The sequence below is a fragment of the Diceros bicornis genome, chromosome 4, assembly GCF_020826845.1.
Source record: "Diceros bicornis minor isolate mBicDic1 chromosome 4, mDicBic1.mat.cur, whole genome shotgun sequence".
In the NCBI taxonomy this organism is placed as follows: domain Eukaryota; kingdom Metazoa; phylum Chordata; class Mammalia; order Perissodactyla; family Rhinocerotidae; genus Diceros; species Diceros bicornis.
Genome location: NC_080743.1, coordinates 76,606,813 through 76,633,618, shown reverse-complemented (window position 1 = coordinate 76,633,618; position 26,806 = coordinate 76,606,813). Strand labels below are relative to the sequence as shown.

The 26,806-nt window shown below is 41.3% G+C and overlaps 1 protein-coding gene across 4 annotated transcripts in view; it reads right to left on the bottom strand.

Annotated features, from left to right (window-relative positions):
• Positions 1–26,806, bottom strand: part of HHAT (hedgehog acyltransferase) — a 324,456-nt gene that overhangs the window by 55,632 nt on the left and 242,018 nt on the right. For all 4 annotated transcript variants that reach the window (XR_009219848.1, XM_058539785.1, XM_058539784.1 and 1 more), the window contains exon 11: positions 12,041–12,185. Coding sequence is in view for 3 of the 4 variants with exons in the window: in XM_058539785.1 (XP_058395768.1) it covers positions 12,041–12,185 (145 nt within the window). In the remaining variant the exon portion in view is untranslated. The remainder of the gene's footprint in view (positions 1–12,040; positions 12,186–26,806) is intronic.

The window sequence follows — 26,806 nt, the reverse complement described above, 5'->3', positions numbered from 1 at the left end:
CAGCAAGTAATGTGAATAGGGCAGCAGCTGGCAGGCTGCAAGAATCACAAGTCAGTGCAGAGAAAACGGTCCGGATGAGGCTCAAATGTCTGTCGACACAAAGCTCTGACCCCTTGAACAATCCTGTGTGGTACTAAACAGATGCCCACAAAATAGAAATTGTTTTTTTTCCGTCTTTGTTTCAAGACAATGAAAAGTTTTTCTCTGTGGTTTTCATTCTCATTTACTGAATATTCACTGAAATACTTGACTGCCTAACTTACACTCAAGAGAGGTGACCACAGTGCCGAACAGAATTCCTGAGGTGAGGAAAAGTTTCCCAGGATTCCATTTTCTGATCTTTACAGCAAAGAAAAGAAACACAACTAGCCCACACCACACAGCACCGCACAATGTAATTCATTGCCATCACAGGCCTTCGGCTCTTACAACAGCCATCCTGAGACTATTTTGTTTCTCTGGTAATTTAGATAGTACGCCCAAACAAAATGATCTTCTCCTCCCAGTGCTTTCTTGGTCTGAGTAAGGGGGATTATGTTAGAAACAAGGCTTGTGAGTAAGCTAATGCAATGCCTGAGTAAGCCTAAGAGAGGGAAAACCAACACCCTGAGTGCTGACTCGTCAGGTGAGCAAGAGTCTCCCACCAACTGAGCAGGCTCAGAATAAAAATAGCTGCAGGGGTGCAGACCATCCAGTGGTCAATCCAGCCAGCAGCGCAGGCCGGACTCTCAGCCCCAGGACCGGGAAGGTCTGATTCCTGTCACCCCCCACCCCCAACCCCTACTGATAAGCACCAGGAATAGAATAAACCAGGTACCTTAGACTTTGTCTCCGACAGTGACACCCACGAATGTTGTGTGCTGAAAACAGTGATTGTTTGTCATGATTTAGGCATTACAGAGCAGAGAGGGCAGAACAGTGAAATGTAAAGGATATGGGATGTGAGGTCAAAAGGCCTGTAAATCTCACCTGGTTTCACTGCTTACTAGCTGTGTAACTGTGAGCAAGTTTCCTAACCTCTCTGAGCCTCAGAGCTATTAGTAATACTGCGACAATTTCTGCCTCAACTATGTCACAGGGTTGTTGAGAAGATCAACTGAACTAGTAAAGTAGAAATTAGTTAACAAACAATAAAGAGTTAAAATAGTGACGATGGATGCTACAAGGCATTAAATTATATTTAGTCAGAGGACTCAGGAAAATATGAATGCCAGGTAGCCGAGACATCTGTGCAAAGCAAAGTAAAGGAATATTTGATTATTATCTGGGCTCTGGCCCCAAACCCTGTGCAGAACTCCACGAGGCCAGGCTGGACCACAGGGAAGCTCCTTTAAGGTAGATCAGCCTGAATGTCCCAATGTCCCAGATTTTAACAGTACGGATAATACACCCACACAGACACACAAGAGGACACACAAGAGTGTTTGCGATTATTTCACTGCAAGGTGTAGAGCTGGCCCAGACCCTTTCCTGGCCTTCCCAGCCAAAACAACAAAAGGGTATGAGTTACGACGTGGGAGGCAGAGAAAGCCTCTGCAGGGAGAAGAGGGAGCGATCGCCACAAGAGCAAAAGAGGCCAAGGTGAGAGATGGCAAAACAGCACCAGTGCGACTCTTGTTACCTCTCCAGCCTCATGGGATCATCTAAATGGCCACACTCTTGTGCCAGCTCTTTTGTCCTGTCTGAATATGCAACTGAGATAGATTGTAAAAACGGTCACACTCCTTTGTCCTACCTGTACCAACACCCCTTGCAAGATGATGGTGCAGCTTATCAGGAGATGGAATCTATTTTCCCTCCCCTTGAATTTGGGCTAACTTTAAGACACACTTTGCCCAAAGGAATGTAGTAGAAGTGGTAATGTGCCAGTTCCGAGCCTAAGCCTGAAAAGGCCTTGCATACTTTCCGTTCTCTCTCTTGAACCACTATGACTGCCATGCAAACAAGCCTGGACAAGTCTGCTGAAGGATAAGAAATCAACATGGAGCAGATCTTATTCAGCCAGTTTATCCCAGCCTAGAAATGTGAGAGCCCAGCTAAGATCAGCAAATTCAACCCATGGCTAACCCATGCATGTATGCATGAGGCTGTCCTAGATCAGCAAGACCCCAGTGGACACAAAGACTCATGAACTAAATAAATGCTTGTTCTTTTAAGCCATTAAGTTTTGGGGTGATTTGTTATGCAGCAGTGGCTAACTGATACATGCTAACCCCAACCACTGTCCAGTCCAGATCAATACTTCTTTTCTTCTGGGGTAGAATAAAGATGATGTGGTAGGACACAAAGAACAGAGTGACCTCCTTTTCCCTAGAGAGCATTAGTCTTCAGACTGAGTTAGGCATACCACTAGGGTTATAGCAGGACTTTCTAAAGTATAAACAACATAGGTAATTTAGGAAGAATTGATTTCCAGATCCTCAACTTCTATAGATATAGATACATTTTAGAGAAATATATATATTTCTCTAAAAATTTATCTGTCTAAGGTTAAGGTTCTTTCCCTTCCTCTTCTCATAAAATATCCTTTATCCCACTTTACAAAGGAAAGGCAAGCCTCTCCCCAATCCTTATCTCAGAATATTGCTCCAGCATGTAAAACCCTCAAGGGAATTGGCACAACACTTTGAGAAACTGTTTGACAGTGCCTACAAAAGCTGAATATATGCATACCCTGTGATGTAGCAATCCCTCCCGGATATATACCCAACAAAAATGCACACATATCTTCACCACAGGTCACGTATATGACAGCGCATAGGAGCTAATAACTATTCTGCTCATCAGCAGTAGAATGGATAAATTGTGGCATGTTCACATGACAGAATACAGTAGTAAGTGGGAAAAATCTATAACCACACTCAAAAATATGGACTAATCTCTCAATATGATATTGAGCAAAAGAATACATACTATGTGATTCTATTTATATATATATTTAAAAAACAAGACACAAAAGAATACATACTATGTGATTCTATTTATATATATATTTAAATTAAAAAAGCTCCTCACAAAAAAACTATGCACTTAGAAATCAGAATAGTGGTTCCTCTTAAGGGCAGGTAGTAACAAGTAGGGGTCATGAGAAGGGGCCTCTAGGTACTGGCTATACGAGTGTGTTCACTTAGAGAAAATCCTTGTGTATACTTTTCTAGGCTATATTATATTTCAATAAAAAGCTTTAAAACAGTAAGGGGGACAAAACAAAGGGACAATTAGATAATTCCTTTAATCAAATAACCATAAATTCCTGTTCCATCCATCTGAAGAGAAATGTATTTCCAATAAAATTTTTTTTGCGTTTAATAATTATTTATCAAATGGTATCATCTTTGGGTTATTTTGAGTTATTTACTGCTAATAATTATAATAATAACTGAATCCAGAAGAAAAATGCTTACATTTCCGGCCTTATAGAAAAACAAATGAACAAACAAAAAACAACAATGCTGCAGAGAAGTATGACAGCTGATAAAGAAAATAACTTAGAGAAGACAAAATTCTGCGGGGGAAATAAAATAGAAATGTGCGATCAAAGGAATACTACTGTGAAAGAAGATCTTGCTCACATATATTTTTGAAAGGATAATGGTGTATATCAAATCACCAAGCTATTTATAATTTATATTATTTAAAATTTTCAGATTTATTTTTAAATGTCAATATTTATAACATGGTAAAAACCAGATCTTTTATAATTATTTAAATTTAGGATAGAATTTAGATGCCTACTTTAAAAAGTATAACAGTGTACAGAATTTTTCAAAGTTGCTTTATTTGGAGGCACATAAATAAAAAGATTATACACAAAAATGATTCGGTATAAAAGAATCTCTGCAAATATCCTTCCCTTAAGAACTTGTCACAGTGATATATTCCACCTACGTTAGTCAAGATGCTTTTGGTTACAAGCAACAGAAACCCAACCAATCTGGACTATCCATAAGTGAAGGCTCTGAGATTTTACCCTACTTGCACGTAACAGATTAGCCTGTCCGTTTCACGGATGCTGGCAGAAGACATGAGACTCTTGGGTCAGAGACAAAGGACTTTATTACTCACAGCAATAACAGAAGCCAGAGCATTTGTGCCATTTCCCTGAGCCCAGATCCTGCGATGCAATGTGAGAGGTTCAGGTGCTATGTTATAGGAGATAAACCCCAGGCTCTATAAATCCGAATATTTTATAATGGGCAGTAAGCCTACCGGGCCTTTGCCCCAGCAAGAATTATTTATTATACTGGACAGTAAACAAATACCCTTTACTTTGGAGGAAGTTTTCCAAAGACGTTTGCTACACAAATATTCTTGGAAAGAGTCTGGAACAAAGGCAGTCAGTGTCTCTGCTCAGAAGACATGCAGAAACACAAGACAGCCCTGAGGAATTGTCTCCCGACATGAACTGAGTAAAAAAAAAAAGCTCCTGTAACTGAAAAGTACAGATATGTTGGCTTCATGAACTCCTGGATCTAGGGACTTAAAAATATGTGGCAGTGCATTGTCTCAAAATACTATCTCAAAAATATAGTGTCCAAGGTGCAGCTCTGCCTTCCTCGGAGCTGGCTTCCCTCTCTACTTGGCTCTCCAGAGGGCTGCCAGCCATTCTAGCCCAATATTCTGACACCTCTGCAACAAGAAAAGAAAGAGAGCTTCTCCTTCATGACCGTTCCAACAAAAACTTTGGAATTGCACCGCTTGGGGACATGGACCATACTCACTGGCCAGTCCTGATCAATATGTGTAAGACGCCTACATCTCAGGGGTGGGGTGTGTCCTACCAGAATGACATGGATTGAGAGTGGATTAGGAGAGGTTTGTTCCCAACGAATGGAGAACAAATGTTGATCAAGCAAAACTGCAGCTCTCCCCTATAGTACTCTCTAAATCCCTCAGGATAACAAATTTCACATGTGTACTTCTGTGAAATTCAAGCATTATTTCTTATTACAGACTTATTCTCATTTTAATAAGGCTGGTGGTGTATTAAAATTGCTATTTTATAATCAAATCTCTTGAGAAAGAAGCTTTGCAGTGCTGCCACAGAAAGGATGTTTTGTGTGATGGCAATTGTTACCTTATCGTGCTGTGGTAGCTAAATAACGGCTCCTCCAAAGATGACCACGTCCTAATCTCTAGAACCTGTGAAGCTTACCTTATCTGGCAAAAGAGACTTTGCAGATGTGATCAGGTTAAGGATCTTGAGATGGGAAGATTATCCTGGATTATCAGGTGGGCCCAAGGTAATCACAAAGGTCCTTGTAGAAGAGACACAGGAGGAGTCAGATAGAAGGCATTGTGACGACAGAAGCAGAGGGATAGAGAGAAAGATTTGAAGATACTATACTGCTGTCTTCGAAGAGGAGGAAGGTAAGCTATGAGCCAAGGGACAAAGCAAGCCTCTGGAAGCTGGAAAAGTCAGGAAACAGATTCTCCCTTAGAGTGTCCAGAAGGAATCAGTCTTGCCAACACCTTGATTTTATTCCAGCAAGACTGATTTCAGGTTTCTGGCCTCCAGAACGGTAAGAGATAAATTTGTATTGCTTTAAGCCACCAAATTTGTAAAAATTTGTTACAGCAGCCATAGGAGGTGAACACACATGGCAACATAAAGCAAGTGATCAGTACCCAGTGTACTGGTCAACAGAACAAACTCGATGGGTCCTGCTGCACAAAAGAATTTGCCCCCAAAGCTGAGACACCTGATGGTGATGACTCTTGCTAGATTTTCCCTTCTGTTACAAAAATGTTACTGAATTCCATATTAAATATTCTTAATTTTTAATGCTTTTTGAAATGTTCAGTCGTAATTTGAGAAGACAGCATGGTAAAAAGCGTCTCCTGGCTACTGGTGCATGTGATAAAACCTAGAATACAGTTATCATTTCAGACTTTATCCCGGTCATCAGCCACCAGTCCCAGAAGCAAGGGGAAAGGCCAGGGCCCTCCCCTTTCATACCCAGCTGGCATGCACTGGCACGGCTGGTGAACTCTTTCTATACCCATTGGTAGAAAGTATAATAGTAACTGCAATAAGCTGTCAAATAAGTTTATAATGATATAAATTCCAGGATGGTGTGTTTCATTTCAGAAACCACACATACACTGCAATCCCAAGTGATTTCCTGGTTAGAGACTTAGAGTACAGACTTGGGAATCCTATTGCAAATATCCTTTTATATACTGAATACATATCACATGGTGAGCAGCTTTGTTATATATAGCTTAGTTAGAGAGTAAAGGGGACTGACTTAAATTTTAAAAATTATTTTGGTTTGATTTTAATTTCTATTACCATATTTGTAATATACTTTTCCCCAGTTTTATTGAGATATAACTGACATATAACATGATATTAGTTTAAGGCATATAACATAATGATTTGATTGTAATATATTTTAGAATATCACCCTGCATATATGTGATTGGGGGCAAGCAGATTAGGGGCCAACGAGAGGTGGAGACTTCAAATATTATGTGCTAATAAACCAATAAAAATCAAAATTATTTTATTTTTATTTGATTAACTGTGTCTAAGCTATACTAGTCTTTATTTGATAGTCTATTTAAAGATACTTTAAAATGTTCCCATATTCCATGAAACTCTCTTCAAATGAATTCACGGAAACTCCTAGTTAACAGGAAAAAATTTCACACAACCTCACAGAAAGTAGGCTTTAAATGTACTATGATTCATACTCCTTTCTAGATATTTTAGAAATTCTCTCAGCTTTAACATAACCCCAGGTGCACTGCTGGATAAGAACTCCCACTCACTATTTCTCTAGTCTTATGTGCCTAGTGACTTGGCCTGAAATACTTTTAGGAAAACCAGTGCCCAAGACATCTGGGTGACCTCGTGGCATGAAGTAAAGAAGAAACCAAAGCATGTGAAAGTCTTGAAATTCAGATGCCAAGAATGGCCATAAATGGACAAATGTGTAACCACGGATGAATCGTTTAACCGATATCTACATATCACCTTCACCACTAGTACAATGGGTGGGAAACTGCTGATCCTCAAACCATTCTAGAACTTGCAGAGGATCCAGCGAGACAGAAGCGGAGTCAATCAGAGCAATGAAAACTCCATTTAAAGGTAAGGGCTGGGGAAGATGGTGAAACAAAGTAATCACAAAGGAAGGCCGCCGAGACCTTGACATCTGCCCTCTGTCTTCTCTCATCAAAAATGAAATTTTAGTCCCAAGAGTTTAACAAGATGTGAGGGGAATGAGTTTCTATTTAACCACAGCCTTCCAGAATTTCCAGGGGAATATCCTGGTTCAGCTTTAAACAAAATGCCTGTCCATAGCCATTTGAGTCAGGAGATGAATAAACTGACTGGACAAGCTAGTAATCAGGGAGAAAACATACTTTTTCTCATTTCTCAGCTAGAAATAGCAAGCAAATATGGGGATTGCAAAGGTTCTGACCTGCATAAGAAGTTACTAGTTCCTCTCTCATCGCAATCTGGAGGAAAAAGAACCAGATTCTCCTCACCTTGGCCACGGCCACCTGAGGAGCTGAGTGCTGAGGTGGAGTTTGCCAAACTAGATCAGGCAACGAGGAGGGAAAACAAACGTGTGTGTGTGTGTGTGTGTGTCTGTATGTGTGTGTGATGAGAAGTCAGGCAGGAGAATGCTTGGTGGATGTCATGTCTCTGCCAAGCTCCCATCACCGCAAAACCCTAGATGCAGCATCCGGGGCCCCACCTCTTGGGAAATGATTAGGTCCCTTTTTTTTTAGAAAGCCCATGCCTTCTGTTGACAGAAGTAGATGGACTTTTCAGAAGGAACACCACCCTGCACCCAGGCAAACATTATAAAGCTCTCAGCCCCCTCAAGGCCAGAAATATTCCCACTGGCTGCCTTGTCCTCCCACTGTCCCAGGACTACAGAGCACTGCAAGGATGCTTAAGACACAGATGGTTTATAGAGACTGGTCTCACACATTTGGACTTCTAACTCACTGATATTTTTGAGTTATAGAGCAGTCATCAACTGCTTGTTCAAGAAATTAACTCACACTTCAATGTTGAGGATTTAGGGTAGACATGAGAAAGCTCCTTCCATCAAGATATGCTTTTGAGAGCCAAAGAGTTATGTAAGAAGCAACCTGCGTTTGCCTTTGCAAACATGACACAGCAGGGTCCCTCCTAGAGCAAGCCTGGGGACTAAATCCCTTGCCACATCCCTCTCAGATATCCGGACCCAGTTAAGTTCCTTAAATATACATAAAGAAAGGCCTAAACGTTCACTTTCCTCAAGCTGCTTGACGTAAATTTCAAAGTAAAGCTTGGGGATTTTGTTGAAGGCAAAAATATAGATTCCTTATTCATCACTGAATTAATTGAAATGTTACTTCTCTAACTTCTGCAGCAGAGATAATACTTGTTGATAAAAATGGTTTGTTTATGACACGTACCAGACCCCTAGGGGGCTACTCCGCATTTCCATCCCTTGGCTGGCCTTGTCCACTCTTCTGGACAGCAGGGCATGACAGAAAGGAAAGGATCTGGTTTTACAGCCTCATATCACCAACCCCACAGAGACCAGAGCAGAGATTTTGACATAAGCCACTAAAATAAGCTTTGTAGCTTAAAGCAAACAAATCCATGTCTAAAGTCAGTGAATGGGAGACAGAGAAACTGACTTTAACACAACTCCTCTAGGCTAACCACGAGATACTTCCAGGAACATCAGTGATGCTGGGAAAGGCTACCTGGGAATTAGTGAAGCAGTGTCTTCTGAGACACATGTGTAACCACATCCCATCCATTGCAGGGAATTTGCAAACTCCTCCAGACACCTGTCTGTCCCCTTCCTGCTCTTCCAGGCCTCACCTTAACAGTGAGGTGAGCTCTGTTAGAGGGACATGGTGCTACCAGCTGCTCCCTGTCACTGCAGCAGGTCCCCATCCATCAAAGCACAGAGGGACAAGGGTGGTTACCCCCAGGGAAGGGTCACCTTCCTGTTAAACCTGGAAATATAGATACTGAGCTTAAATGCTCTCCCTCCCATACAAACAGGCTTTCTCACTTCACTGCATTTTCTTCAGTGTGTAGAGATGGGTCTTGGAACAACAGGTCCTGATCATGTGGCCAAAGGAAGAGGCCAGAGACAACCAGGGTGTCAAAGTCCCGGCTCATTAATCAGTAGCTACATGTATAGGTCAACCATCCCTTATCTGAAACCTTTGGGGCCAGATGAGTTTCCAAGTAAATTCTTTTTTTAATTTTGGATTTTAGAAAGTTAATATAACAGGCCCAGCAGAATCTGAGGAGGCATCCTATCAACACTTTAATACTTTTTTTGTGCCAAAACATGAATATTTATACTAATCTTCTATGAGGTCAATCAAATTAGTTATGAAAAGAAATCCAGAGTTCTCAAGGATGGGGAATTTGGCACCATCTGGTTCACTTTCCTCCAAGAGATATCTAAATTCAATCACTCAGGGACAAAGACCACAGCAGGGAACAGAGAAACGGGGTAACTGCCAAAACCCCATTAGACATTCCCTGACTCAGGACGCCCATGGGACAGACCAGCTGGGATGGGACCACATTGATCTGAAGAATATCTGACTCAGAAAATGCCTTCTAGGCTGAGCTTCCCTGGCCTCAGAACCCAGAGAGAAATGATTCCAGAGAGCCCTCCATATTCAGAGAATCAGTCCCCGGGACTCTGGCACCTGGCTCCAAGGGGGACACCAACATATATATCCAATCGTAGACCAAAGTAGGACCCACATGGCAGCAGCAGACCAGATTTTTCAGAACCCTGACCTGGTGTGTCTGATGTTAGCTCTACAGGTTGCAGGGCAAATTGTGCTTTGATCTTTCTGCCTTTGAGAAGCAGAAAGAACATCTTATAGCTGCTGTCCTTCTTTGCCCCTTTAAACGCCAGCATCCCTAGGTCCCACCTCCTCCCCGTTCTCTTCTCACTCTGTGCATGCTCCCTGGCTAATCGAGTCCACTCCCATGGTCTCACCTACAGCCTCTCTGCCCTTGACTCCTACACCTCAATTATTTAGTCCCACTCTCCTCCCCAACTCCAAGTCATATTTTCAACTGCCTCTTGGGCACCTCCAGCTGGTTGCCTCACGTACTCTCTCTCACTGTGCTGTAGTCTACCAATATCTGAGAGCTTCCCAACATTTCCCCACCTTGCACTTAGGTTGGCCACCTGACTGGTTCTGGTGAATGGAATGTGAGCAGAAATGCCAGGTGTCACTTCTGGCAGGGGTACTTAGTACCTGGTGCCTCATCCCCATATTCTTTTCCCCTCCACGATGCCAGGACAAGACAGCCGAGTATCAAAACAGCAACATCCTAGGTCCTGGAGTCACTGCTTAGAAAAAGCCACTGGACCCACATTGATCTGTGAGAGGAATAAACTTTTATGGGGAAAAATTACCAAGAGTTTGGAATTAACTGACATAGCAGCTAGTGTTAATAACCCCCACACACCTGCCCTCTTCACCTAGCAAGCTCCTACTTATTGCTCAAAACTCCAATTCAAATGCCACCTCCTCTGTGAAGTCCAACTTCCATGGGAAGGTCAGCCACCCCATCCTGTGACTTCTAGCCATTCACTCACGCATCTGGCACAGCAATTACCTGAATCTATTGACGCGTTTCTATTTGCATGTTTGGCTCCCACATTTGTGTGTGCTTCTTTTTCCATCCCTATGTTCTCAGTGCCTTGGAAGAAGCAACGTGATTTACTGAAGCAAAGGTCAGAGACTTCTTGCTCACGTGACCAGCTAACTACAATCAGCATTTTCCCCTGAGCCATAGTGTTCTCGGCACTATGCTAGGTACTATGGTAGGAGGCAAGACACTACTGCCCACCTCAAGGAGCAGTTTTTCATCATTAGACCTTCTGTACCCCATTATCTCTCATCTTTATTAAAGGACAGCTTCCACTTAAAAAACACATGGTCTTTTCAGGAACTATCAGCTAAAACATTTCTCACAGAGCAAGATCAAAGGGGGGTATTATAGTGATGAGAGGAAAGCAGCACAGGGCTCTCTCCTAGCACCTTTGAGCCTGGCTCACCCAAGCCTGCCACCATTTAGATCCATGACCTGGTATTCTAGGATCATGCAGGTGTGCCACGGTTATTTCTGGTGTGAAAAGAGCTGCAGTGAAAGCATCACTGGCTTCTGAGGGACCCAGATGTGGAGATGACAGCCTAGCCATGCAGAGTCACATCACCACCGCTTGATAAAGCTTCCCAAACCAAAAGCACAAACCCATGTCACTGGTCAGAGAAAAAGAACAGGAGACCTTTGCTTTTAACACATAGTGAATTGGCTAAAGTAATGTGCACTGTGAGTGTTCCCATCCTCCCAATTCTCTTAAGGACATGATGCAACTCTTAGTTCCAGCCCAAGGGAAATGGTGACCATAAATAATGATGATCAATTATTAATGCAGTGTTTTCACAACAATTCCCACAGACTAGCATTTTACCTGTTGCAGGTGTGGCTTTGCTATGGACATTGAGACGAGTCACTTAATGTATGTTAAACATAAGGTCGGCTGCTAGTGTTCAGACAAAAACACCCACAACAAAGAGCTGTGGCAAACCCAGGAGCCAGGCCCACAGCTGCAGGATGCTGAAGCCCACAGCGGGGCTTCCAGGACACATTCTCAGTACGACTGTCAGAGTAGTAAACAGAACAAGGTTAGACTTTGCAGTTTCCTGAAGGCTGGGATATACAGATAGTAGGGAAGACTAGGAAAAATCAAAAAATTGTAAAGGTAACTTAGTAGAAGGGAATGGGAGAGTTTGGGAGAGTTGGAATAGTATCTGTTGAAGTAAAACGTCACACGTGATAGATAAGAGGTACATCAAAACAGGAGACACTTCAAGTCACAGCCAAACCCGGGAAATTGTTCCTGGTTGGTATTTTATAGGTCACATACCACAAATAGAACAACGAATGCCTCCCCTAAATCCCATTCAAGACACCAACTGCAAACATGGAAAACAAGAAATTGACTGAAAACAGCATTGCCAGGCAACTTACCTTGTATGAAGATCCTATTCCAGTAGATTTTCCCAACTTGATTGCCCCCGAGAAACACCAGGTTGGACAGGATCAGTATGGAGGTGGAACAAGATGCGAGGGCAGCGTGGAATCGACGGCGAGCTTGTGGGGAGAGGAATCGGGCCTATGGGGAAGAAAGCACCAGATGTCTCATTGCAAGGGTGGAAAAACGGGATGCAGCCTTTCTCTGTTCCCAGCCCAGGATGCTTCCCCTCAGAGCCTGAGCTAGGTTGTTATTTAAACAGGTCTCAAAATATTCCTGCAACATGCTCATTCTGGTCTAAGGAAAGAAGTGACGCATTCCTGAGACGTTACTTCCTATTGCCAAAATGGGCTGCTCTCTGACATGTGTAACACAAGTACTGAAGCTGGCGAAGATTTAGTTGAAATGTCTCCACATGCCTTCCGCATGTAAATCTTTAAGGCACAAGAACTGTTTAAACTGCTCTCGATGATAACAAGCACAACTCCATGTAATAAGGTCAAGGTCAGGGAGATTTCTGGACTAGTTAACTTGACCCTGGGAAGCCACCCCACGAGTGTGACCCACTATTAGGAGGAATCCCATTAAGAGAGTGCAGGAGAATAAGTGCAAACCAACCCCACTGTGGCAGCATCAGAGAATGGCAGCTTAGCACAGCGCCTGAAATACACAGGAACTGGAGAGACGTTTTCCAGCAATGATCATAAAGAATTCTGCTCATCCATCCGAGGTCTTCATTGCACCTTTTCTCCTCTTTTAATATCTTCTCGGGGATTTCACAAAGTAAACAAAGCCTTAATTTCTCAGCAGTGAGCATTCTGGTGGCCCTACAGAGTGAGATCACAGTGCTGTGTCTGGAGTGTGTAAGCCCCATCAGCACGTCCTCAGGGACTGTCCTCTGGGACTGGGTATTCAGAATGAGAACCAGGTACAGCACCACAACCAGACAGACAGGGCCCCAGGGACTCAGACAAATACCTCAGCCTAATCAAAGATATAGAAGAGAGGGAGCAAAGGGTCTGGAGATGGTTCCTGAAGATCCTCCTGAAACCTACACGTCTCTGGGGTCACTTGCATCCTGATTTCAGCTGCACTCCAGTTACAAATAGAATTCTGAATTACTCAAATTCATGGCAGGCAAAACGGACTAGGCTAGAGGGTGAGTCTTCAGCAGGAGGCTTACTTACTTCTGGCGACCCTGCTGTGGACCGTCTGTGGTCACTCAGCAAGCCTTGGTCAGTGTCCTCTGAAAATCTAGAGAAATGAATTCTTAACCCCTCCCCTTTTCTCTCCTGCCAGTCCCCATGTCTGTTCTGTACGCTTAGATAGAGAGGCTGCCATCTATTTCCCAATCCATGGCTCCTATTTCCAGCATCACTTTGGAGCGTGGCTTGACTGCCACCGTATGTGAGAGTGTGGCCTTTCCATGGATAAGCTGTGCAGGAGGCACTGACTGAGCTGTCTGTCTAGACAGGATTGTTCTAGAAAGCTCTCAGGTGCTGCTAACATGTCCCTAGTTAGAGGCCACCAGACAAGATGACCTCTAGTCTCTCCCCTGCTCTAAGAGGCCACAAGCATGTACAGGGGATGCTATCAAACAAGACCAGTTAAGAGAAAACCACACGGTATAAAAACTGGTAATGAAAGAGTAGTGAGGACGAAGCAGGCTTGTAATTCAGCACTCTTCACCTCTGAGAATAAGGAGACATTAATCTACTAGTTTTTGCATTTTAGAGCAAAGGAAGATACTTTCTGGATATTAGTGACTCAATTAGCAGTAACTGGGGAGGTGGGGTGAGAGGAAGCAGGGAGAGAGGAGAAAAATCCAGAATAAGAAATCAAGAAAATACAAATTGTTGTAATTGGCATAAATGTGTTCAAATAATTCTCTCCAGGTGCAGGGCCATTGATAACACATTTGATTTCTAAGGGACCTAGTGAGTCAGACATTCTGCCAGTTCTGATCTAACCCCCTCCCTCAATCTTACATCCTGTTAGAATTCAAAGGCCCCATGTAATCTCTCCCTTAATGAGGTCAACTACAGAGAGTGCACATAGTTTGGTTAAGCTCAAAGTGGTTCCCCTTATATGGGACATGATTACAATTATTAAATAATCAACTGAGAGATACTGAGAGAGGAAAATGCTCTTTGTACTGGATTTCTAAGTAGGGCCGTGGTGCCAGGTTACTTCGTACAAGGCAGGGGCCAAGCTATAGTAGGAGGCAGAGCGGAGGGGCAAGGGCAGAGCAAGGAGGAGGTAAAGGGGCGAGTGGGTGCTGGAGGCACGGGGCTCTTCTGTCCAGCACCTGAGGCCCTGGTTCCTGTGGATCTTCCTTGGATTCTGTGATTACCCCACTATCTCTCTCGGCTACATGATTCAATCAGTTCCTGTTTTGCTTAGGAAAGAAAAAGTCAAAACAATAGCAAATATGAAAGAGCCTCTAATCTCAGAGACAGGAGGGAGGACATCTAAAATCTGAAATGACTGACAACAATTCAATTTTTAGAAACAGTTAATTTTTTAAAAAATTAGCAAGAATGTTAAAGGCACAGGCTGTTGGAACTAACAGACTAGAAAGACTTAAAAAAGAAATCAAGATGCTCCTAGGCAATTCTTAATTATCCCCCAGGGTGAGTGGGTGGGAGACAAAATAGAGGATGATAAAGAAAATCCAAAAACCTAATTTTAACTAATAGCTGCGTCCTCTGAACTGACAAAATGAGCCTTGCCAATAAGCAGCAAACTTGACAGAGCATTGCTTCTCTTCATTGTCAATCAGTGGGAGAGCAGAATGATGGACCACAAGGAACGAAAAAGAAGGCCTATGTGGATAATCCACAGGAAGGTAATAATTAATAGCCAAGGGATATAAATCTCGGCTGTGACCCGTCTCTCCTCCTCAGATTCCCTGCACACACTGTAGAAGGTGACAGTTTTGACATTAGGGATCTCTCTCTGCCTTGGGAACATCTGGCCTCAGCTATTGGTTTACAGGAATTCTAGAGGTAAGTTCCATACTTAGGGGTCCCAGGAGGAAAAATGCCATATGGGCAAGGCTGGAAGGGCATATTCCCATGGCCTAGCCAGCTCTATCAATAAATATGACTTTCTGAATCTCTAGGGCCACAGGACCAAGGTTTTCACTTTAAAGTCTTTGTTTCTTTTACGCTCTCCTCTGAAGTCCTATAGCAATTTTGTCATCACTCCTGTGGTCCTTTACATCCAGGATGCAGGCTGTCTATGTGCAGGGGCCACGCCTCATCCGTTAGTCACCCATCCTCACGGCTTAGGTGCTTGAAAACCCTCTTGGTAGGAGAATTCGTATTAAGGAATTGTAAACCAAATGGGGAAACAAATCAGTGTACAATGAAGAGCCAACAGTTGAAAACAAGAATTGCCAACTTGATCAGATAAGGCCAGGATTGGTAAAGAGAATTTGATTTTCATTAACATGAATCTATCAGGATAAAAAAGAGCTCTGGTGGGGTCATGGTCTCTTCCCAGAAGACAGATGAGTCTGTGCATTCTAATACCCTGGCGGCAAAAAACTGGGAGTGGCACTGTCCCCCAGGGGATGTTTGGAAACTTGCTGAGCATTTTTGGATGTCTCAAGGACAACACAATTGCCAAGAGGCAATGGTAACACTTGATGGGCAGTGTCCAGGGATAATAAATGTACCGCAGTGTGTGGGACAGAACTGTCCTGCCCAAAATGTCAATAGCGCCCTCTTGAGAATGGGTGAAATGTTTTCCTTCTATGTTCATTATAGAGCAGACTTCTCTCTCAGCCTATGAGGACAGAGAACCTTCCTTCCTCCCTCATTAGGACCAATGCCAAAAACATGCCCCCTTTCCCCTGACTCAAAGAAATGTATCTGGGGCAGGGAAAGTTTCCTTCACAGTGCCCCAGTGCTATGCCCCTCCCACCCACCCCCACACCTGGCATCAAATTTGAGAGATGAGGAGCCTCCTGTGCCCCAGCCATGGGCAGGCAAGGTGTACCATCAGTTCCAAGCCTCCTCACCCCTACACTCCTGAAATCCGGAGGAAAGAGGAAGAATGGGAGGTGGAGCAGGTTAGAAAGCACCACTTTGTCCCCGTGCTGGGGTGACCAGTTCTCCCACATGGACTCTGACTGAAAAGACAGGTTGGGGCAATTTCTCTCCATATTAATGTCAATATAAGCCAAGGGCAGGTACTGGGCTTTGGGCCTAGATAGAGCAAGCCCCTCAGAACACCCAGAAGTGCAGGCCCGGGGCAGACCTCTAATTCCTCTGTGTGAGTTCGCTGTCTCTGATGGAAGAAACAAGGGCTGGGTTTGGGAATGTTTTATGACGACAGTTTAGCATGCTTTAAACTTCCCTCTAAGACACTGACTTCCAAAGGTGAGGAACCAACCCCAAAAAAGTAAACCTTAGGGCTGAACTAAACTTCTGTCAAACTAGTTTGCATTTCCTCCTGTGAGGTGTCAGCTCCTGTGTTTATTCATATCTCTATGGTAACTCCTCTATCTTTTCCAGTTAACATCCTGTCCCTGCAAATCACAGGACTTCATGGGGCAAACAAGCTGGGGCCTGAGGGGTGCAGTCTGCAGAATCTGGGTCAGAAGTGACGCTCAGAACGACCACGGGGGTAGGAGGCAGATGGTGCGGTGGGGCTGCAGGCTGCTGTGCTCTGTGGGCCCCACACTTTCCATGCAGGGGCTGCATGCGGGGCCCAGACGGGAGGAGGGGATGGGCTGAGCATCTGGGGAAGCAGATGGGCTGGAGGAATGGCTGCTGGAGACGGTGACAAAGGCTTGGCAAGTGGGACCTGATGCTGTTTATTTTTAAGTGGGGGAGAAGCTAAAAAAAGAAACTGGGTGGGTTTAAGCAGCTGGACACAGTTCTGCCATATAATCACTGAAGTTTTTCATTTTCTAATAAAAATGCTAACCAGAGGGTAAGAGAAGATGAACAAGGAAATGGCAAGCAGGGAGACTGGTGGAGAGCAGGGAGAGCAAATGAAGAGTGGACACCACAGACTGTGAGGATGAGACCAAGACAACAAATGAAACAATCACCACTCTAGTGACAGAGAAGGGTGGCCAGAGTGAAACACTCAGGATCAGGAGGACTTGAACTCCAGTCATTCCAGGGCCCTTGTCCCATCTCTGTACCGACTGGCTGGGACACAGCTCCCCTTGCTTCCTTTCTCAAGGCACTTTGGCCATTTCCATTCAGAAGTCTGTGTTTTACCAGTTACCCCCTGTCTCATGTTCCTACCAGCATGGTAAGTTCCTGAAGGATGGGGAGGCCTCTTCTTCAATCTGCATCACCCAAGACCCATGAATACTCTGTGTGTGCTCAATAATTATCCACCACCTGTCTCTCTCTTTGCCCTAAATAAGTTACAGAATCTCCTGACTTCCTTAATGTTTAATCCCATCCTATATTCAAGCCAAATGAATAAATGAAGGCACTCAGAAAACAACACTTCCTTTTTTCTTGTAAGTGTACAGAGCTTCAAATAATATCTGGTCAATGAAATTAAATTTTCCAGTCTCTGCTACTGAGATCTAAGCAATGCATGCTCCTGAGAGAGAATCAAATACCTGCAGTGATGAAGGCAAAGCCAGTTTTGCTTAAATGGATGAGTTACTTGCCCCACAGTTTAGATGTCCGGCTTAGTTAAAAACAGCTGACACCATAATTTAGCATCCAAATCCATGCAGCATATGAAGGAATTTCAGAGGACTTTCAAATAACTAAGCAAAGAGCTGGCTCTTGGTACAATCAGAGAACCTAAGCCATATTTTAGGTGCTTGGGGTCCTGCTAGAAGTTCTGGAATGGCCAACAGAACTGTCTCACCCTGTTCTCTTACTCTTCCACTGCCATGGCCTCACTTCTAGTCCTCACGTCTCTGCTCTGGGTTTTGCAGAAGCCTCTTTCTTAACTGACACGTTATACTCGGGCCTTTCTCCGTCTAGATCATCAAGCACACTGAATATGTCCTTCCACTATGCGAAATATTCTGGTGGTTCTTCATTGCCTACGGACTAAAATCCAGACCCCATGTCACTCTCCAACCTTAACCCCTACCACTCTTTACTAATGACACAGCTCCATTCACCATTCTCCAGACATGGCATGCACTTTTATATCTCTGTGCCTAGGCACAAGCTGTTTTCTCTACTTAGAATGTGTCCTCTTTCTTCTTTCTTCAAGCTCCAGCTCGATGTCAGCTCAGGAGAGCAATGACTTTGGACCAGCCCAAATGGGGTTCGGGTTCTGGCTTTCCCCTTTGTAACTGTGCTGCCCAGGGCAAGCTCAGGCTCCTCATCTACCTAGTTCACGGTTCATATTTGATAAATGTAGGCCACCCGGACCCTGGCAGAGTCAGTCACCCATTTTCTGTGTTTCTATAACCCATAGGATAGATAGCATCAATCTATATGTTTTAGATAACTGCAATTTTTTTTTGGTGCAAAAAAGAATCATCATGGGGCTGGCCTGGTGGCAGAATGGTTAAGTTCGTGCGCTCTGCTTTGGTGGCTTGGGGTTTGCATGCTCGGATTCCGGGCACCGACCTACATACTGCCCATCAAGCTATGCTGTGGCAGCGTCCTACATGCGAAACAGAGGAAGATGGGCACAGTTGTTAGCTCAGGGCCAGTCTTCCTCAAGCAAAAAGAGAAAGATTGGCAACAGACGTTAGCTCAGAGCCAATCTTCCTCATCAAAAAAAAAAAAATCATTATATGAGGAGCTTTACCTATACTGAAAGTAGGTAAAATTATTCCATTTTATACAGGAGGAACTAGAAGAGCAGAGACATTAAGCAACTAATCCTAGGTTATGCAGTAGTCCCCCCTTATCTGCGGGGCATACATTTTAAGACCCCCAGTGGCTGCCTGAAACCATGGATAGTACTGAACCCTATATATACTTTGCTTTTTACTATTCACACATACCTACGATAAAGTTTAATTTATAAATTAGGCGCAGTAAGAGATTAACTACAATAACTAATAATAAAATAGAACAATTATAACAATATATAGATCTTAGCAACCTCAAAATATGATATTTTTTCTTTCCTTATTAAGTCAAGAACTTTCACCTTTTCACTTAAGCCCTTTACGGCTTCTCTTTGGCACATCCAAATTGCTAGCATCCTATTCCTGTGCTTTGAGGCCATTATTAAGTAAAATAAGGGTTAAACACAAGCACTGTGATTCCAAAGCAACCTATGTAATGAGAGAAAATATTTGCAAACCACATATCTCATAAGAGGTTAAGATCCCCTTTTATATATATATAAGAAATGTATATATACATACACACATATATATACAAACATACACAACGGAATACTATTAAGCCTTTAAAGAGAAGGAAATCCTGTCATTTGCAACAACATGGATGAACCTGGAGGGCATTATGCTAAGTGAAATAAGCCAGACATAGAAAGACAAATAATACATGGTATCACTTATATGCAGAATCTGGGGAAAAAAAATTGAACTCATAGAAACAGAGAGTAGAAAAGTGGTTAGCAGGGCCTGAGGGGGTAGAAAAAATAGAGAGAGGTTGGTAAAATGGTACAAAAACAACAACAACAAAGTTGGAAGACTCAGACTTCATGATTTTAAAACTTACTACAAAGCTAAAGTAATAAAAATTGTGTGGTACTGGCATAAAGACAGACATAAGGACTAATAGAGTAGAACAGAGAGCCCAGAAATGAAGCCTTGTGTATATCGTCAAATAATTTTCAACAGGGGTGCCAAAACATTCAATAAGGAAAAGACAGTGTTTTCAACAAATGATACTAGGAAAACTGGATATCCACATGCAAAATTATGAATTTGGACCCTCACCTTACCCCAAATACAAAAATCAACTCAAAATGGATCAAAGATCTAACTATAAGAGCAGAACTATAAAACTCTTAGAAGAAAATATAGAGGAAATTTTCATGATAGTGGATTTATCAATGATTTCCTGGATAGGACACTAAAAGCACAGGCAATAAAAGTAAAAATAGATAAATTAGACCTCACCTAAATTCAAAACTTTTGTGCCTCAAAGGACACTATCAACAGAGTGAAAAGGCAACACGTGGAATGGGAGAAAATATTTGCAATCACATGTCAATAAGGGATTAATATCCAGAACATATAAAGAACTCATACAACTCAACAACAAAAAAACAAACAACCCAATTTGAAAATGAGTAAAGGACTTGAATAGACATTAATCCAAAGAAGATATACAATGGTCAATAAGCACATGAAAAGATGTTCAATATCACTATTCATTAGGGAAATGCAAATCAAAACCACAATGAGCCACATGAACCCTACGTTCACACCTACTAAGATGGCTATAATCAAAAAACAGAAAATAAGTGTTGGTAAGGATGTGGAGAAATTGGAACCCTTGTGCATTGCTAGTGATAATGTAAAATGGTGCAGCTGCTGTGGAAAACGGTATGGCAGTTCCTCAAAAATTAAAAAAAGGATTACCATACGATCTAGCAAAAGCTTCTAGGTATATATCCAAAAGAAATGAAAGCAGGGACAGAATAGATATTTGTATACAATGTTTACAGCAGCATTACTCACAATATGCAAAAAATGGAAACAACCCAAATGTTCATCAATGGATGAAGGGATAAACAAAATGCGGTATATACATAGAATGAAATATTATTCAGCCTTAGAAAGGAAGCAAATTCTAACACATACTACAATATGGATGAATCACGAAGACATTATGCTAAGTGAAACAAGCCAGACACAAAAGGACAAATATTGTATAATTCCACTTATATGTGGTACCTACAGTAGTCAAATTCATGGAGACAGAAAGTAAAATAGTGGTTGTCAGGAGCTGGGGGAGGGGGTAATAGGGAGTTTATTGTTTAATAGGTACAGAGTTTCAGTTTGGGATGATAAAAAAGTTTTGGAGATTGACGGTGGTGATGGTTGTACAACAACGTGAATGTATTTAATGCTTCTGAATTTTACACTTAAAAATGGTTAAAATGATACATTTTATGTGACGTATATTTTATCACAAAGAATTATTAGGCTTTGTCTAGTAGACAGATACACAGAACAGTGAAAACATGTCATTTTCATACACATGTGGACCATGATCATACTGAACATGTACTAAGCCAGGAAAGAAATAGAAGTAAATTCTAAAAAATTATCATGAAGGCTATGCTCACCAACAACAATGCAGTAAAATAAGAAATCAGCAACAACAAAAATTTGCAAAAATTATAACACCAGTAAGTTTTTTTAAATTTCATTCATTTAAACAAAAGTTTTTGTTGAAGGAACAATAAAATGGACAAACTTTGGCAAGTAAGATCAAGGAAAAATAAACGAGGAAATAATATATAGGAAATTTAAAAATCTTTGGAGATTATATAGCAATATATTTGGAAACCTAGCTGAAAAAGATAAATTATCTAGAAAGTAGAAATTACCTAAAATTCACATAGAAAAAGAAGAGAGCCTGAAAAAAGCATAACCATAGAAGGATTGAAACAACAGTAAAAGCTCTATGCTCAAAGAAAAAGTGCCCAGATGATCTTAATGAGCAAGGTCATGGAACAGATAATTCCTATCTCACAGGAACCGTTTCAGAGAGTTAAAAAACCCTGGGAAGCTTCTACTCATTTCATGATGCTAGCATAACCCTGATATCGAAGTCATAAAAAGTCAACATAAGAAAAGAAAACCAGACGCTAATCTTTCTTCCACATATTTAAAAATTCTAAATTAAATAGCTGTAAATCGAATACAAGAGTGATTAAAAGAACACTCTCGATCGAGTAAGATTTATCCTCGGAATGGAAGGATGATTCCATATTAAAAACATTAGAAATCCATGTAATGTCAATAAAGTATTAGGTAAAATTGTATACTCATTCATGATTTTTAAAAAAAGCCTAGCAGACTAGGAAAAGAGGAAGCTTCAAGAAAAAGACATTTTCTCCTCTATCTTTCAAAACTGTACCAAAGGACTCAGTCAGTACAATAAGACAATCAAATGCATCAAGAGTTAAAATTGTTGCAAGGACAAAACTGTCATTATTTGTAGATAATATGACCATCAATCTAGAAAATTCAAAAGAAACAACTGACAAACGACTAGAGCTAACAAAAGACTTAATCAAGATACATGCAAAATGATCAACTCAAAACAAAAATCAATATCTCTCCTATACAACAGCAATAATCCAAAAAGAGATGTGCAAGACTTCTAAGAAGAAATGATAAAATTTTATGTAAGAACATACAGGAAGACTTGAATAAATAACTATTCATGGCTGGGAAGACAGCATCATAGACATGTTAACTCCACCCAAATTAATCTACAATTCAATGCAAATCTAATAAACTCCAATATAAATACCAAAGAGAGTTTTGAGGAACTTCACCAATTCTAAGATTCATACAGAAGAGTCAATGTGCAAAAATAACCACTGTAATTCTGAAAAAGAACCAAAAGGGGCATAGGACTTTCTCTACCAGGAATCAAGATGTATTATAAAACTCTAGTATTTAAAATAGGAATAATCAAATAGATCAATGCAACAGAATAGAGAGCCCAAAAGTGAGCTATGTATATTTAGACAATTACTATATATTAAAGGTGATCTTTCAAATCATTGGGGAAAGTATGGACCATTGAATAAAACAATTTTAAAATGTAAAAACCATCCTTAGTTGCAGGCCACACAAAAACAGGCAGTAGACCAGATTTGGCTCATGGGCCATAGTTTGCTAACTCCTGCTCTATTCTATTCTTGGCATTTGCTCTAAAGAAATACTTACACATATGTACAAGGGGGCATGAATAGGCATCCTCACTGCAGCTGCATTCGTAAAGGAAAAAATTAGAAGCAACCTAAATATTCAGCAATAGAAGAATGGCTAAATAAATTATGATATACCCACATCATGTCCAATTATGCAGATCTACATACACTAACATAGAAACATCTTCAAAACATATCATGAAAAGGAACAAAAGTGCAAATTTTAGAATATTTATACATTTCTTAAACCACACACACACACACAAAGTAGTAAAGGTGTGGAAGGCTTTCTGATAAACAATGTTTATCTGATAACAATGGTTACCTCTTATGGGAGGAAAGTGAGCAAGGTGTATTTGTTTGGGGGGATGGGTGTCAGAGGACCTCAGTTTTATCTGTATTTTTTTTTCAAGAGCATATGGTCATGAATGACTTCATAAATTAAAAAAAAAGGAAATCTAGGAATCTTTCCACTAAGTGACCTTAGACCCTGGCCACCTCCCCTGAGTATAAAGAGTCAAGGCATATGGTTGGGAAGATGGAATCCAGATGACCATCGCACCCAAGTTATGGCTGGTCATGACACTGGGGGCCTCCCTCTCCAGGCAGCATTGAGGTCCCTCGGGACTATTAAATAAGACTAGAATGTGACAGCTGTGGCCTCAGCTATATCCTGTTCAAACACAAAAACAACAGCTTAGGGTAAGGCCTGCTTTTTAAGCAAACTGGATATTTAAAAATCTAAAACTGACAAACAGGGAAAGCATTCCAAAATGATTTACCAAGTGATAGCACAGAACTCTTCCAGTGACATCCAGTGAAACACAGTAGATGAGACGTCTCTGTTCTCGTCACAAACTCCGCTAAAATGAAAGTAAATATTTAAAAAGGTATACATCCACAGACAAGGAATGAAAGAGAAGCCAACAGCAGGTGAGCAAAGTCAACCCATTTTTATAAGATAGAAAGCAGATGGAGGAATTAGCAGAGCTAAGATACCTGAATACTAGATGCCAAAGAGAAGAAAGTCATTCATACACCAGATCCCCAGAAGGTCCAGGCATTAGAGGCGCCATAAACCATAGATGGCTAAGTAAACCAGAGAGGAAAAAAATAGGGAGGTGGGTTAAAAATCTGGGTAATGAGCACGTAGACCCCAAGGTTTCCCTCTTTCTCTGCCTCCATGATGAAGGGTTTTTTACTGAATAAATTGCATCAGAGAGACTCTAAAACTCAGGGACGACAGGTACAATGACATTTCAAAATACCAAAGATATTTGTGTAAAGCTTCTAGAGAGAAAAACAGATTACCTACAAAGAATCAAGAATCAAAATGGCATTTCTCAATAGTAAAGCTAAAAACTAGAGATAATTAATATCTTCAAAATTTTCAGGAGAAATTACTTTTCAACCTAAAATTCAGTGCTCAGATAATCAAATGTAAGGGTAGAAAAAAGACAGCTTGGGAAGTACAAGGTCTCAAAAAATTTATCACCCATCGTCCTTTTCTGAGGAAGCTCCACCAAATCAAAGGGAGGAGAAAAAACAGGAAGGAGATCTGGGGCCTGAGACACAGGGTTTCAGCATAGGAGAGAGAAGAAGGGAAGTGTCAGGACAACAGCTGTTCAGCAGATCTAAAGAGAAATGATGCAGATGGGAAAGCAGCATGGGAGGGCTTCAAGAGAGATTCTCTAGGAAAAGAAGAGAGCTGACAGATTACCAGATACATCTGACCACATGGAAAATACTATTCTGAGGGATTTTTCAATTTTATTGCAGAGTTTGGAAAGAAGTAGTAAGAATAAACTACTAATCAAACAAAAAAGGCAAGGCAATTCTTAATCTGGAGTAGGGGGCAAAATTGACTAAGAAAGGAAATGCAATTATCATATGATAATTGCACTTAACACGATAATAATGTAAACACTGAGTGCAGATTTAACCAAAAATAGAGATATTATTATATTAGGAGAAGTAAGGAGTAGGTCTAAGATGCTAAAACCTCATGTAGAAAGCAGTTAATATATTTATAATTCATAAATGAAGAAATAATATATACTTTAGAAAGACAGGTAAATACCAGAAACGAGAATCAGAAGTTGTCACTGATGGAGAGAAGGACATAGGAGAGGGAGGAATGGACACTGCTCTTCTCTTTATTGATCTAAATGAAGCCTTGCTGTGACATCTGACTTCTGAATCATGAACATATAGTTCTTAAACTTTCTGGGTTTCAGTTTTTCCCACCGTAAAACAAAGATAATGATAATACTTACCTATAAAGCTACTATTGAAATCTCATGAGATAATGTGGTAAAAATGCTTTTGTGAACGTTCCCACTTCACTTGGATGAATTTTTCAAAAGATTTCTTTCATGGATAGATTGCGTGGAGCCACAATTAAAACACAAGTTGCCCTAGAAGTGAGGGCTGGAATGTCAATCACTCTAATGCCAATTGTGGCCAAGCAGCAAGGAGACGTGAAGCGAATGAGTAATCCAGTGCCCAGGGTTTATCAGGGAAGACTTCTCTTCTAGTCCGAAATCAAGGAAGCTTAGAACACATCACATGTGACTGGATTTGACTCGCTTTCTAACGGAACTAACCATGTGTTCTTAGAAAAATTATGTACCTTTCCCAGTCTCTAGTTTCCTCATCTGTAAAACTGGAGGTAGTAACACCTGCCCTGAAGAATTGCTGTGATGGTTCAATAAAATAACAAATGGGAAAGATCTTTGTGCAGCATCAGTTAGAGTTTCTTCTTTGGCAAAGGATGGTACCTACAACAGCCCTGCATTAGTTTGCTCCTGAGAATGACACCTCTGACCTTCAGTCTCTAACATGAATCAAGCATCCAGGGTCAGCTAAGCACACCCTCCTGAGGCTGAGTCCATCCTGTTCTCTTTTCTCTCAATAACCTTATATTAGACAACAGTATTCTTCACTGAAGAAAAGGTGGAAAATATAAATGAACAAAAACAAGAAAATATATATCACAAATAAGCCCAGCAGTGAAGAGTTAACCACCATCAACATTTTAGTGTATAACCTTCTATACACTTTTCTGTGTGTGTATTTTAAAATAAAAATAAATTTTTATTATATTTATTATTCTTCATTCTTCATTGTCATCTTTCCTAACCGTGACATTATTTCAGCATCATCACTTTCAGCAGCTGCATAGTTGGCTTGACAGACGTCCTGCACCTTTATATTATTATGCTCTTTCCTGCCACCCTCAGGGGATGGACAGTGGCCGCTCCAGCACTTACTCCAGCCTGTTGGGTGGACTACGAGGTTGACACCAGAGGAAAAAGCAAGAGCCACTTTCAATTGTGTGTTTCAATACATGTTGGTGATCAGAAGTACACTGACACCAAACCAACTCATCTCAAACAAGGCCAGCAGCTGCTCGAGACGCTTTTTTAAGCAGTATTTATTTCCAGGCCTCGGGAGGAATGTGAGAGATTTTGGAAGACCTGCACATCTCTGCCTTCTCAGAGCTTTCAGAAGTGAAAATACACACACACACACACATATATATGCTACAGTCATAGCATATACACATAATACACATTGTACATAATATATACGTACAATTTAACACATAAATACACATTGCAAAAATATATTGCACTAAGTACATGCATATTATTTTGGGAAGAAGGGGCTATTTCATCCTTCCATTGAAAACAGAACACTGGAAACTCAAGCTCTGCTACCTCCAGTGAGTAATTTGGATTTTCCAGGAGGAAAAGAGACCCAGATTTGGAAACACACATCTAAAGCTTCAACAGGTGCATAATAAGATTTTGCTTTTTCCTAAATTCATCATCACTTCTAGGCACTAGGCTGTGATTAGGGTAACTACCACTTATCTGTACTGTAGAAGCAGAAAAAAGGGACTCTCAGTAAAGAATCTAATCCCACAAGTCGCC